Source organism: Lithobates pipiens, unplaced genomic scaffold (genome assembly GCF_037356315.1).
Source record: "Lithobates pipiens isolate NorthernLeopardFrog02 unplaced genomic scaffold, aLitPip1_a1.2 Scaffold_23, whole genome shotgun sequence".
Lineage (NCBI taxonomy): Eukaryota > Metazoa > Chordata > Amphibia > Anura > Ranidae > Lithobates > Lithobates pipiens.
Window position 1 is genome coordinate 228,478,950 of NW_027507785.1, and position 15,015 is coordinate 228,493,964.

At 45.4% G+C, this 15,015-nt stretch overlaps 1 protein-coding gene across 1 annotated transcript in view; it reads right to left on the reverse strand.

The window, feature by feature from the left end:
- Nucleotides 1-15,015, reverse strand: part of LOC143928180 (very-long-chain enoyl-CoA reductase-like) — a 161,720-nt gene that overhangs the window by 136,443 nt on the left and 10,262 nt on the right. Inside the window, 1 exon segment of the mRNA XM_077452888.1 lies at nt 957-1,148. Within this exon segment, the coding sequence (XP_077309014.1) occupies nt 957-1,148 (192 nt within the window).

The window sequence follows — 15,015 nt, forward strand, 5'->3', positions numbered from 1 at the left end:
TGCATTTGGTATCACTCCGCCTGTAACAGGAGCCATCGCTCTATAGGAAGCATCGACTTAAGCGGCTCTACTCAGCCGCTTGCTTCCTCTACCGCCGACTCATTCAAAACACTGATGCTCAAGAAAATAAATAAATAAAAACACCCCCACATTTTACATGAGAAATCATGCCTACATCTGGTTACCATGTTCATCATGGGGTAATGGGCACAGACACAGCATTGTTGCCATGGACTGAAGTTAAGAAGCAGACACAGGCTACAAGTTATTCTTGGCATCAAATAGATCAGCATATTTGCATATTGAAGGTTATACTTGGGGATCAACTGGCTCAATTCACAAGGGTAATGGAACAGGATACAAATACTTATTTTTGAAGCCCAACAAGATTTGAAAATTAGACACATGGAAGTCTGTAAAGCTAGCTGTCCGGTTAAACAAAAATAGCAAGCATCTTAGGTCTTTAAAAAAGGTTCAGGCAAACCGGTGATTTACCCCTATCGTACATACTGTCTGTAAATACTTGCACTTTGTCCACAGTGAGGCACCTTACCCGTGCTACAGCCCGATCTGAGAGACCCAGTACTACCATGCAACATCCACCTTTTTCCACAAGCCCTCCTGGAGCTTCTGTACTGCAGGGCGCAACAAAGATCCTTCCAGCATGATCCCAGGGAATGTCAAGTAGCCCATATCCCTTGAGAACACCTTGCAGCACAGTGCATCTTGCAAGATGTGGAAAGACCAAAGACATCACCTGTACCTAGGTGCTGCTGGTGTGAAGTATGTATATTCATTCACACCCCAACCACCCCCCCCCCCCCTCCCTTCCAAAAGATTTTTTTGAAATGGTGCGTCTTGGGAGGGGAGCATTAATAAGCATTTTTTGTTATTTAAAAGATCCAGAGCCAGGGTACAAAGGGAAAACCTGCTGAAAAGCCAGGCCTGCAGCATACCTCGAAAGCAGCCGTTCTTTGTGATCGGGTTCCTGTCCTCCTCCTCTTTCCCAAGCTGTGCGTTTGAGGTTGGATCCCTACTGACCTGAGAAAAGACCGGGAAGAGGGTGGGACAGGAGTCGGCACATGCTCAGAAGTATCTCTGCCATACTGATGGGAGTGGGTTGGGTGGTATATAGTCCAGGAGGAACCCTAACAAAGAAATGTAATAGGTTTAAGATACAGATTCAGCCAGATAACTATACTGTTTAGAAAAATACGCAAATATACATCAGTACCACAATGTATAAATGGCTAGCTAAGACATCAATACCTAGTTTGTTAAAAGTGGCACAAATTTCTGGTGCATTCCTAAAGTCTAACACCAGCCAAAACTTTATATTTTGGTGAAAGTATTAGAACCTCTGTTGGGCTTTTATTGCCAGCTGTGTCCCCAATGAATAGATTTCACCTCATTTCCTGTCATAAGTGATAGCTTTTGGACAGGGACAACAAAAGGGGATATTTATATAGGGTTAAACAGTGGTGGCATCATGCTACAGTATCAAACCAAGCAAAACTGACCATACAATGTCTGTACAAAGGTCTACATATCTACTAATAACTATGTAGTGAAAAGGCTTGCCTTATTAGATACAAAATGCAAATACTTTTTTTTGGTGGTCTTTAAAATGTGGCCATCAGCGATCTCTGCTGCTACAATATTTTTTTGCCTCTCGTATAGCCAATGAGGGACAGGAGGCAGCCTTAAGCCACAATTGGCAACTACCACAGGACTTGTCGCTAGTATTGGAGCAGGGAGGACTTTTATCGGCTGCCAGGGCCACAAAGACTTCAAATTGCTCAGTTAAATCCCTGTCCACTGCCCATACTAGAACAGTTTGGCTGGGACCTGCAAGGACTGGGTATTTGAGCCCAGCAATAGTGTGGGTAAAAATGTCCCTTTGTATCGCAGATGGACAATGGAGCAGCCAAGAGCCTGAGAAGAAGGGCTAGTGGCTGCTGTTACTGCTGCTTGGCTGAGAGACAAACTAGGACGCCAAGTGAGAGGTGCCGAACCATAGGCTACTGCGTTGAGAGCCCAGGTGGAGCTGCTTCTAAGACCACACGATTGCTGTATTGCCCCGTTTGAGAGCATGGACTCAAGGCTGAGGGTTGGGACCTTTCACTGGCCTCTTTGGGACCCCTGGAGATCCAGGACCAATTTCAGTTGTGATAGACTTCATGGCCATGTCCTGTAATACAGCTGATGTTGAGCCTTGCTGGCAGAGAATACTAGAGCTCATAACCACCATAAGGGCTCCAATGCCGGCAGGCCCCTTTAGTATTCCACTGGCCAGTGGTAGTTGGACTCCAATTTGGTAATTAGACACTGCCAATACCTTTAGTTTGGCCTGGGTTGTCAAGCCAGAAGGGACGGCAACATGCAAAACCAGGTTGGTACTGTTGCCCAACCAACTTTCCTTTCCAGGGCTTTAATCCATTAACCTCCCTGGCGGTATTCCCAAGTCTAGCTCTGGCTAAGATTTTATTACCATAAGCGGTATTCCCAAGCCAGACTTGGGATTGCATCGCTGGATCCATGGAAGCTGTTACTTACCTTGTCCCCTGGATCCAGCGATGTCTCCCCGCTGTGATCAGCGAGCCGCAGTGTCTCGCTCGATCTGTGACATTGCGACGCACGGGGACGGAGTTCGGTGCCAAATTCAAAAGGTAAAAAAACGGTGTATTTACAGTATACTGTAATCTTACAGTACTGTATCAAATTGCACACCCCTTTGTCCATAGTGGTTTGTCCAGTGTCTTGCATGCAGTTTTATAATACTGTTATTTATGCCAGGAAACTGGAGATTGGTTATAGACACCAAAAAATGTCTGTTTACTATCGCTCAATTCTGCGAGTGATTCTAATTTCTTATTGCTGTTTTCTAACTAGTCTATAACCACTTTTGATGTAATTTGTGGGGAAATTCAGGAGACGGGAGACAGACTCTCCAATTTATGATGATTTCATATTTGAAATTTTATCATACCCGGGATGTCTATTAGACTCTTGTTTGGATGGATTTAAGTGATTTCTAAGAATTACAGGCCTACAATATAAAAACGCAAAAATTTCCATGCAAAATAATTGTACCGCTTTCAGCGCCTAGAATCCGACATACTCATACCGCCAGGGAGATTAATAAAACCCACTGAAACATTCAGTTTTATCCGAGAACATATAGCAGCTCCTCCAGGGGCAGCGCTACATTAAATGAAGTAGAACTAAAGAGGCAATTTTAATTGAAGTGTATCCTTCAGTGTTTTTGCCATCTGTGCCCCTTTGGCACAATTTCCCCTTACTTCCTGTCCCAGAGATAAAACCAGAAGTGAGGAAATCCCTCTGAAGTATGGAAGTTCCTGGCTGACCCCAGGGTGACCAGAATTTGTGTCTCCGTTAGCAGATTTTTCCCTCCAATACTGTTCTGTGGACAACCCAAAAGTTTTTTTTACTTTCAATCTTAAACAGGATAACCAGGAGGATGAATTTCATCCTCCGGGGATACAGGCTGCTTGACAGGGGTTCTAATCCCTCTACTCGGTCTGAAAAAAAACTTTGCCTTCGGTCACTTAAAAAGGCGGATTTCCACCCAAAAATTGAAATTCCGCTTTAAAGCAGCGTTTTCTGGATGGGAAAAACCAAACAGAACCTGTAAAGATGCTTTAAACGCTGAAAAAAAAAAAGAAAAAAAAAAAAAAGTGAGTCCTAAAAAAAAAAAAAAAAAAAAAGGGGGCTGTTCTCATGAAACTACATCGTTGCTAGTTTAAGCAACAATCCCTACATTTAGTGTGCAGTTCATGTGCATTTACACGTACCTGTAATATGTTTGCACTGTTTGTTGCATTTAGGCATAATTTTAAACACATATTTACGATATATGTGCGAAAAATACAGCATGCTGCATGATTTTTAAATGTACATGAAAGCACTGCAATGGTATAAACTAGGCTCATTTAAATACATTATTCCTGCATATACATTTGTACTTTGTTTAGAAAGCATTTAACTGCATCTGATGTAAAAGGAGCCTTTAATGACAATGGTTTGTAGCAGAACCTCTTTAAAGGGCTACCGTCAAAATATCCCTCTTGTTAATTATGGCTACACAAGGAGAGATTTTGCCAAGAAGATCTTTCCACCTACATGTAAACTATGATTCCCAATAAGCTCTTCTACTCTCTCTCGTCTATATTCATGCTTAAGAAAAATTTGGCACCACTAACATCCTTGGAAGAATTTATAAAAAAAAAAAAAAAAAAAAAAAAAAAAAAAAAAAAACACCCCACGCACAAACTGGATTGCTGCCATTTCTTCCTTGCGAAACCATTAAATCAGCATTGCAAATAGTAAATCACACCTAACTACATCCTGAAAAAAAATAAAAAATAAAAAAAAAATAGCAGCCATTGAGGAAATGCTAAATACAATATACACAAGTGCTATAAATTTTCATGAAGTTTAACTCAAAGTAAATTGAAAAAAATCCATTGCCCAGCATGCATTAAAAAACAAACAAAAAAAAAAAAAACAAACACATCCCCATCAGCATTACCCCCTCCTCTCCAGAGCTCTCCTCTGATGACAGTGCTTAGTCTGAGTTGCATAAAGCCAGGTACACGATAGTTTGTGTTTTTTGTTCCCCCAACCTGCTGGGCTGAACAAATACACACACAACGCTGTACAAGCAGTGTTGGTGCGGCGATCTGCCCTACTGTGGTACTCCACCCCTTGCCAGTAAAACCTTCCTATGCCCTCTTTAAATCACTTAAGCCCCGGAAAGATTTGCCCCTTAATGACAGGCTCTTTGCGATGCAGCACTGCGTCGCTTTGACAATTGCCGGTCATGCGACACTGTACCAAAAAAATAAATAAAATACTAGTGTTGGCAGGGAATGGGTTAGCATTAGTGGGTAATCAAGGGGTTAAGTGTATCCTAGGGAGTGATTCTAACTGTGGTGGTGCAGGGGGGGGGGGGGGGGGAGAATAGGACTGCCTGGAGGAGGAGACCAATCGCTCTTTATACTTAGTATGTGTATCTGTCGACTCCCGGCAGAACGGAGATCTGTCCGTTAACATTGACAGATCTCCATTCTGTCTCAGAAGGGCTTGCAGTCAGTAACTAGCATGGGAAACAGTCAGCCCAGTAGTCAGGCTTGGTGAGCTTGACCCCCTCCCTAACAATCAGTACCCCATACTCAGGACCTACATCATGACATGGAGGACTCAAGGACCTAGCCTGGGAGGTACAGAAGAGACAGAAGGAAGGAATCCAAGTAAAGTGTTAAAGCTCATGAGCAGAAGTTTGCGCTTCGAGAATGTCAGGGACTCACATTGTCACTGAGAATGAGGTGACAAGCATAGCATGCATCCTGGAGCAGCTACATACTATTTTTAGGTGGGCAGTAATATGGCTCAAGCGCCCATGTTAGTACACGACCCCCACCAGCATGGTCAGCGCATCAAAAAAAAGTATTCGCTTCTCACCTGTCTAGAAATGAACTATAGCAAGATGTGACAGGGCTTCCCACCACCAGCCTGATGACACTTCTAGTATACTGTATACATGGGTCCACAGACTGAAGGTCACATATCAAAACCTTGAATAAGCTTTACTGCACAAACAATGCATTACATTAAAAATGCCATTGGCCAGACTCCATTTCTCCTAATGGGTGTTATCCCGAGAAGAGCTTCATTATGACTAAGCTCCTCCCATGGTAAAACAAGGAGGAGCTTTTGCATGTAATGCAATGTTCATTATGCAAAATACTTAAAGAAATAGCAGCATTTGGCAATGATACAGCTTTCTTCCCGTGGCTTTGCATTATTAGGGTTAGGACAGCCCCCCCCCCCCCCCCTTTGGCCAGGAAACCCGCAGTTGGAGGTGCAGCTGCAAGTCCACCTAGAGCAGTAGTGTGTAAATTTACTATAAAATTGGCCTCCAACTCCCAGAGGGCCCTTATGTTCAGCATTCTCAACCGTGACTAGAGGGTGCTCTAAAGGCTTCTAGAAAATCCTAAAGTGATTATAAATCCTATTTTTAAAATAAAAACCATGCCATTTTGTAAAACAAACCATTGCACAGAGCCACCCTGATCCTTTTCTGGGGTGCCCCGCTGTCACGTCAAGCCCCTCTTCATCAGATGCCCCCACGGCTCCTGCTGCCACCAATCTGTCAAACGAGGAGAGAGCGCGGTTGGAGCAGCTGAGCTTGTGCAACTTGCTGGATCGGGGGCAAGAAAAGAGGGGGTTTGGGGGGCAGCTGCAGCACAGGTTTTTCACCTGAACGCATAAACCTCAAGGCTTCACACACCAAGTTTTGAAAATGCTTAAAGTGGAAGTTAAAGAGGAGGTCCATTTAAAAAAAAAAAAAAAAAAAAAAGTCAGCAGCTGCAAACACTGCAGCTGCTGACTTAATAAACACTCACCTGTCCAGGGCGCCCGCGATATCGGCCGCCCGAGGCCGACCCGTCCCTCGGCTCTCGGCGCCGCCATTCCCTCTAAGGGAAACAGGCAGTGGAGCTTTATGGCTTCACTGCCCGTTTCCTACTGCGCATGCGCGAGTCCCGCAGCTACTGCGCATGCGCGAGTCCCGCAGCGCTTTCTGAATGGGACGCGCTGTGTTCTGGAACACACAGTTCCCAGAACACAGCGCGACCCATTACCCAGAAGACACCGTGACGAAGAGAGAAGACAGAAGAAGATCTCCACGGAGGAGGAAGAGGAAGATTAGGAGAAAGTGCCTAGCAACAGGCATTTCTGGTAAGTAAAAAAAAAATTTTTTTCTCATTTAATTTTTTTTATATTTTTTTGTAATTTTTAATATTTTTTTGTTTTCAGGGTGGCCCTCCACTTTAACTCCCCTATCGTTTTCAGCCAAGGAAGCTGCCATCTTTGCCTCTGTTTAATCTTCAACTGCTATGATGCTGCACTTGTGATTCGTTATGACACCAGCCATTGGATGGTTTGATAGTTTGGCTGAGAGCACAGCCAATGTGCAGTTAGCATTCTCGGCATGCCTTTTTTTAACTAATTCGATGGGTTTACTTCCACTTTAATAGTATACTATACACACACTGCTCTTCTACAATCTGAAGCCTCCACACAGTCTTTGTCCTGATCTGACTAGTCATCCTCAATAGGACATGACAAAAGCCTGACCTGGAGACACGGGTAAAGGAGAGAGCCATCAGCAAAATATGAAGGCTGTAATGTGAGCACTACAATTAGTCACTCTTAAAACCAGTGTTCTGCAGCGATATGAACATTATCACATTTTATGCTTACTGGTTGGTCTTCATTACACCTCAGATTTTCAGCAGCCTTCTACAACTGATTTTTCATTAACACTTCACTTGCATACATCTGCTGAAAAACAAAAAACCCACAACTCCTCTAAAATTCAGTTTTTTTTTACTCTAAAGAGACTCTTGAAATAGATTTTTAGGGCTCCAGGATTACCTGCTAAAATGCATTCATGTGTGAAAGAAAGCCATCCTTCCAGACAACTAAATATCATTGGTGTCATGATGCTGGCTCTGCAAAGTGGCACCGGACCCAGAACAGTAAGCATCATAGGGTTTTCTTGAGCTATGGCTTAACCTCCCATAACTGCCTTTGGAGGAACCCTGAGAGCCCGTTCACACAAGGGCAACTCAGGACCCGACTTCAGGTCGCCCCAAGTCGTGCTACATGTAAAAAACAATGTAAGTGAATGAGAGCCGTCTTAATGTACACTACGGAAGCCGCTGCGACTTCATAAAAAGGTTCCTGTACTACTTCTAGGCGACTGGTACCCATTGATTTCAATGGAAGTCACCTCCAAGTCGGATCTCCATCTATATTGAGGCGACAATGTCTCCTCTCAGAATAATCAGCTCTCGAGAGGGAACTCCACGCCAAATTTTAAATGAAAAAAATAAATTAAAGATAAAAACACGGCATGGGTTCCCCCTCCGGGAGCATACCAGGCCCTTAAGTCTGGTATGGATTTTAAGGGGAACCCCCCTACGCTGAAAAAAATGGTATGGGGGTCCCCTAAAATCCATACCAGACCTTTATGCGAGCATGCAGCCTGGCCGGTCAGGAAAGGGGGTGGGGACAAGCAAGCACCCCCCCCTTCTGAACCTAACCAGGCCGCATGCCCTCAACATAGGGGGGTTGGTGCTTTGGGGAAGGGGGGGCACCCCTTCACCCCAAAGCACCTTGTCCCCATGTTGATGAGGACAAGGGCCTCTTCCCAACAACCCTGGTAGTCAGGATCTGCGGGTGGGGGGGGCTTATCGGAATCCAGGGGGACCCCCAGATCCCGGCCCCCCACTCTGTGAATGAGTAAGGTCTCCTCAGTCCTTATCTCTTCTCTCCATCGGGTGATGATGTCACACGGTGACACCGCCCCTTTATGACGTCATTACCTGGTGAGGACCCATACCTATACAAGTCGCCGCGCACGTCGCACAAGCCATTACAGTGGAAGATAGCGTGTCAACATCGGAAGGACAAAGAAGACAAAGAAGAGGGAAGGAGGAAGAAGGATGGAGCTTTTTTTCCCCAGGTGAATGGTTAGGAGTACGATGTACCCCTTATTCACATAAGGGGTCTCCCGGATTCCGATAAGCCCCCCCGCTCGCAGACTCCGATGACCAGGGTTGTTGGGAAGAGGCCCTTGTCCCCCCTTCCCTAAAGCACCAACCCCCAACCCCCCCCCCCCCCCCCCATGTTGAGGGCATGCGGCCTGGTAAGGTTCAGGAGGGGGGTGCTCGCTCTTCCCCACCTCCTTTCCTGACCGGCCAGGCTACGTGCTCGGATAAGGGTCTGTTATGGATTTTTAGGGGACCCCCATGCCGTTTTTCAGCATCAGGTTTAATTTAAAATTTGCAATAGAGTTCCCCCTTGAGAGCTCATGATTCTCTGATTGGCCACGGCCAAAGTCGTCTGGCCTGGGGTGACTTAAAGTCGTGTTGAAGTCACTCCAAGTTGCGCTGTTATTCATACTCAAGTCGTGTCCAAGTTGCCTCCAAAAGTCGCCCTGGAAGTCGTGTTGCCCCTGTGTGAACCGGCTCTGAGGGTTCCATTGAAGCGTAGTTGAGCATGGCTGCTCTAAACTACACTGGAAATTAACACCTGGGTCTCATGCAACCCTTGCTAAAAATCATTAGTGGCTGTGATGAGAACTAAAATGTGTAAAAGTAGGTAGAGACTACAGTGCAACTACAACTATGAGTGATCGTTAAAATACTGTTATGGTATTAATACTGATATTCTGAAAATTATATTGAGGAACGTTCCAAGAAAATCTGTTCAGTTCTTGTGTAAAAAGTCAAAAATGGAACAGAATATAAACAAAATGTTAAAACAATTGTAAAATGAAGATTGAGTCAGACATATATGCATGTATGAAGCTGTCAGCTTCCTTTAACCACTTAAGGACCGCCGCATGGCAATGTACATCGGCAGAATGGCACCGACAGGCACAAGCACGTACATGTACGTGCTTGCCTTCCAGCGGGTGGGGGTCCGATCAGACCCCCTCCTGCTGGATGCAGCGGTCCGTTTCACTTCAGGAGCGATCTGGGATGGCCAGAAACCAACGGCCATCCCCTCTTGATCGCTCCTGGCGAATGAGAAGCTTCCCCCGCTGTGTATTGTAAACACAGGCAGGGAGGAAGTGATGTCATTCTCCTTGGGGCGGTCTTTTTGACCGGACTGCGAGGAGAACAGAGAAAATAAGTGCACCAAACACTACACTGACATGTAGGTACACATAGGCACACAAATCCCCCCCCCCCCCCGATCCCCCCTCCCAGTCACAGTGTCACCGATTGCAGTGATCATTTATTTACTGATCACTGCATTTAGTGTCAGTTGTGACAGTAAAAACTGTCAGGGCAGTTAGTGTTAAGTCCAGGGTAGCCCCTACCCCCCCCCCCCAATAAAGGTTTAACCCCCCTGACTGCCCCTAGAGTTAACCCTTTCACCCCCTTTTGCCAGTGTCACTAAGCGATAGTTATGCTGATCGCTGCATTCGTGTCACTAGTGCCGCTAGGTAGCTAGTTTTTTTTAGGTTCACCGCCAGGTTTTTATAGCGCTAGGTACCCCCATATACTACCCAATAATGGTTTTATGGGGGGGGGGGGGGGGGGGGACGTTGAAAGCCCGAACAGGAGACATACGAACTGAAGATGTAGTTTTCCCACTGAAAATCGCATAAACTGTTGAAAATCTTCTGCCACAGGGACATGAAAATAAACGTCCTTTAGATCTATTGAAATCATCCAATCGCCTGACTGGAGTGACTGTTGTATTGTTGACAAGGTTTCCATCTTGAACCTTTCCCTTTTGATAAAACGATTCAGATGTGTAAGGTCTATGACTGGCCTCCAAGATCAGTTTTTCTTTTGGACCATAAGAGAATAAATTCCTCCCCCTCGTTGATCGTCTGGCACGGGAACGGCAGCGCCTTGCGTCAATAAAGATTTCACGTAGGCAAACAGGATCTGCCTTTTTTCTTCTGAGGCTGGAAGGGAGGTGGGAACATACTTTAGTCTTGGACCTGTTGAAGGTTCAAGAATGGCCTGAAGAGACCGTTCTGACGGTCCAGACGTCCTGGATTGAGGCCACCCAGACATGCCGAAAACGTAGAAGACTAGCCCCAAACTGGCCTATCTGAGCGTGCCCAATCTCAAAAAGATTTAGCTGGTTCCCGCTCTCCTGTCGTACTGCTCTTGGCGGATTTCTTAAAGACTGCCTTAACTTCCATGACCTGGAATATTCCCGACCAGGTCTATAGCTACGGGACTCCCTGGCCTGCTCTTGATATTGCTTTAGGAAAAAATCTCTGGCTTTTTAAACTTCTATCCTGAGGAAGAAACCCCGGCTTCCCACCAGTGGCCCAGGTTATGGCATTATCCAATTACCAAAAAGGGAAGAACCCTCAAAAGGGATACGGCACCACACCTGTTTTGACGCTGAATCAGCCAGCCAGGGATGGAGCCTATGAGCCCGTTTGGCGGTGACAGGTGAAAGCATAACCCGAGACACTAAGCGGATGATGTCAAAGCCTCCCCCAGAAAGGCCGGTGCAAGCCGCAACTCCTGGATAGGAGAGTTTTTTGCGACTTGAGCAGAAATGTTTCTGGAGGGTATCATCCACACCGTCCGTCCAAACTTCCATGGCCTTGGACATTGCTGCTAAAGCCAATGCTGGCTTGCATGCCATACCAGCAGTGAGGTAGACTCTTTAAATCGGAATCAATCCGCCTATCTAAGGCATCCTTGAATGAAACTATCTTCCAGTGGAAGAGTCACATGTTTTACTAGTCTCATCACTGCTGCATCCACTAGTGGAGCTGATTCTAGATACTTGACCTCATCCTCCTTAAAGGGATATAACTTTAAGACTTTTGAAAGCATACTATTCTTTTTCTCAACTTTACTCCATTCATCCGTAATGACTTCACCAAGTTCAGACAGGAATGGAAAGTTGAGACGCTCCCTTTTAAGTTGCTTAAAATACTTCCTTTGTTTGGAAGGATTATCCACCTCATCTTCCCAGTTAAAAGCCTCTGTTAGCCTTCACCAAAGGGGAGAGTAAGGCAAAGTCAAACTCCACACAGGGACTATCTTCCTCAGATTCACTGTCTGATGCAGCAGCTGAAGGGTGGCTTGTTAGAGACGACTCCCAGATCTCTTGAACATGCAACTCCCTCACTGGTGACTGACTGAGGCACAGGAGCCTGACTGGCCCCGATCCCTCTGAGGGATTCTTTCACCACCTTTTCCACAAGGGATCTTAGTTGCTGGTCCGTACCCCCTCTCTCACTAGAGGCTTTGGAAAAGCAGAGGTCACACAGGGATTTCCCACTAGGAACTTGCGACCTGCATCCCCAGCAGGTACTAATAACTGAATGGCTGGAATGAGTCTTGGAGGAGCGAGATAGATCCTCGCTATGGTGCCCAGATTTTGAGGGCGAGCCGTGAGGTTTAGATTTAGAATATGAATGCCGGTGGTAAGACTTAGGAGAATCGCTTCCTCTGAGTTGAGCTGCGTTGCTGTTCTGATCTAGATGGCCTAAGAGAGATAGAAGAGACGTACAGATAAGTATAGATAGATAACAGACTGACTAGTACCGGACCCCCCCCCCCCCCCCCCACACAGTACCTATTATGAGAGGGCTGGCCACATACAGGTGGAGGAGAGTCCATATCTGTAGGGGTTTCCATAATTGCTGCAAAGATATACAAGTAAGGCTGAGAGCAGCATACACACACGCCCACCCCCCTCTTCCCAGAAGGCCACCTACCTCCACAGAAGAAATCCTGGACAAGGGGAAGTCACGTAATAGCCTGCAAGCATTCCCAAAGCCTGCAGGCTACTTTCCCCATGTTTAAATAGGGTGCCTTAGTGACCTCATCACTGCGTCGTGCGCATCTTCATTTTGCCACTAAAGCGCATGCGCAAACCAAGCCTCGTTCCTGTGTCGCGCATGCGCAGAACGATCGTACGAACGAAAAAACAGGAAGTAAGCGGCGGCTGGAACGCAGGCTAACCCAGCCGCCATGCCTGTAACTACATAGACACAGAAAAAACGAACAGAAAGGAAGGTAATAAGCAAGGAACAAACACAAACTGCTGCCATGAAAAAGAGGAACAATCTTACCACTCCCACACGATAGTCTCTAGGCCGAAGGTAAGGAAGAAACACACCGGACTTCTCAGGGCAAAATAGGTCACCTGCTATTTAGCTGTGCTATCCGACCAAATGCGCAGCCTGCCTGCCAATGGCTAGGTTCCTGGCTTCCTCCAGCGCTTATATCCAATGCCCACTCCATACCCGGAGTCATGCGACAATTTCATCCACAGTCGCTATTCGGCCAAACAATAAAACCGTGTGGGAGAAATCTTCAGGTAGAAAGACCATAATGGGTCCTATGGAGGAGGACAAAAAAAAGAACACGGCCATGGAGCAAAGATTTATGGGAGTAGTGTCCTATAGGGTAGTGTAGGCGGGACTTAACCCACACGTTGCTGCCATGGAGTCTGAGGGGAAAAAATATTTCCTGACAGTTTTCGATCTTTCCATTTATATCGCAAAAAAATAAAAATCGCAGAGGCAATTAAATACCATCAAAAGAAAGCTCTATTTGTGGGAAGAAAAGGACGCAATTTTTTTTGGGGTACAACATTGCATGACCGCACAATTACCAGTTAAAAGCAGTGCGAAATTGTAAAAAGACCTCTGGTCCTTAGGCTGACAATTGGTCTGGGGCTGAAGTGGTTAATGTCTTGTGCGTCTGCAGCCAATTCTCTGCCTAACTGACCCATTACTGGCTTTTACTCCTAAAAAAAAAAAAAAAAAAAAAAAAAAAAAAAAAGGTTGGTTTAAGGTTCCTCCAAGCTTTGCCCTACAGAAAACCGCGGTTTTTAAACCACCTCACGCAACGATGCAAGTTTCTCAGTCTCTATGCATTGACAATCCTGAGGAGTGGGAAATAAATGTGTGACTATTAAGTATAGGATATAACTTATTTAACACCTAAACCAAATACTACATAAATCAGTATGATATTAAAAACCCAATTTTCTTAATATCCTAATCAAGAAATATTGTAGTATAAAGAACTTATAATCTTAGCTAAAACTTGAACTTTTACATCTTAAGAAATGTGAATCCTTCCTTCTCCATCTGTGATGGGAGGGATGTGAGGGTAACCAACGCAAGATTCCCAATTACTAATACTTGTTCAGTTCTCCATAGGAATGTTGGAAGCTTATAACACTATGTATACCTTCACAAGTATAATATAATCTTTCAGCTGAAGATAATACCTGTTCAGCCAAGCAACCACTGGAGAGAGACCTGTTGCATGGGAAGGAAAAAATAAAATAAAACTGCAAGATATGACCAGCAGCTGCTGCTTCTATTAGGGCTCTCTACCTCTCTGGGAATCAGTTTCTGCCAAACACCTGTATCCTAGAGCCTACCACATATAGGGGGGATAGCAGGGACTCAGTGTCCTCCATGAAAATACCACAGACTCTGCCAAGTATGGACTCTTTCCTAAACAGGTATGCTGGGAAAAGATTGCACTTATGTTGAACTGTTAATCGATTTTCATGCCACATTATTCCAGTAAAACCTGACACTATGCCTTTGCCTGATCTGAAGTTACTTAAGGGGTGTAATGCATGTAACCGGCACACAGTATACAGTTGGGGTTCACAAGCACATTGTACTTAAGTCTTCATACCCCAAAGAGTACAGTGTGAAGATGGAGTATTTATCAAGAGCAACAAAGGTTTGACAAGCAGCCCGTCATAAACCTGTACATGTAGCAGGTGAGATTTTGGCACTCCTGCAGCAGTCTGTCTCCCATAGCTATGGGAGTAGACCTTCAGCACCAGGGCCCTCAGCCTGTGCATAGGTATGGAAGAGGAATGCCCTGTACACACGGTCGGACTCTGACGGAAAATGTGCTATCGGATCTTGTCAGAGAATCAGATTGTGTGTGGGCATCAGTGGACTTTTTCCCGTTGGAATTTCCGACAAAGTTTGAGAGTAGGGTCTAAAATTTTCCCACAACAAAATCAGATTGCTTAAATTCCGATCGCGTGTTGACAATTCCGACAAAGTGCCACGCATGCTCAGAATAAATTAAGAGATGAAAGTTATTGGCTACTGCCCTCTTTATAGTGCCGTCGTTGGTGTTCTCCATCACCATGTTCTGAACGATCGGATTTTCCGACAACTTTGTGTGACCGTGTGTATGCAAGACAAGTTTGGGCCAAAATCCATCGGATTTTGTTGTCGGAAAGGTCCGACCGTGTGTACAGGTAAGTGCATGCATGGAGTCCAGTTTATTTGTTCAAGTGTATATGATGCTTGGCATAAGTAAAAAAAGGTTACACCCCACCTGTGCCAGGCAAATTACCCCATTCTAGGTGTACAGCGTGGCGCACCCCCTCCCCTCCTACACTAGTACAGGTGTTGGCTTCCTGCAGTCTGCCATATGCTGT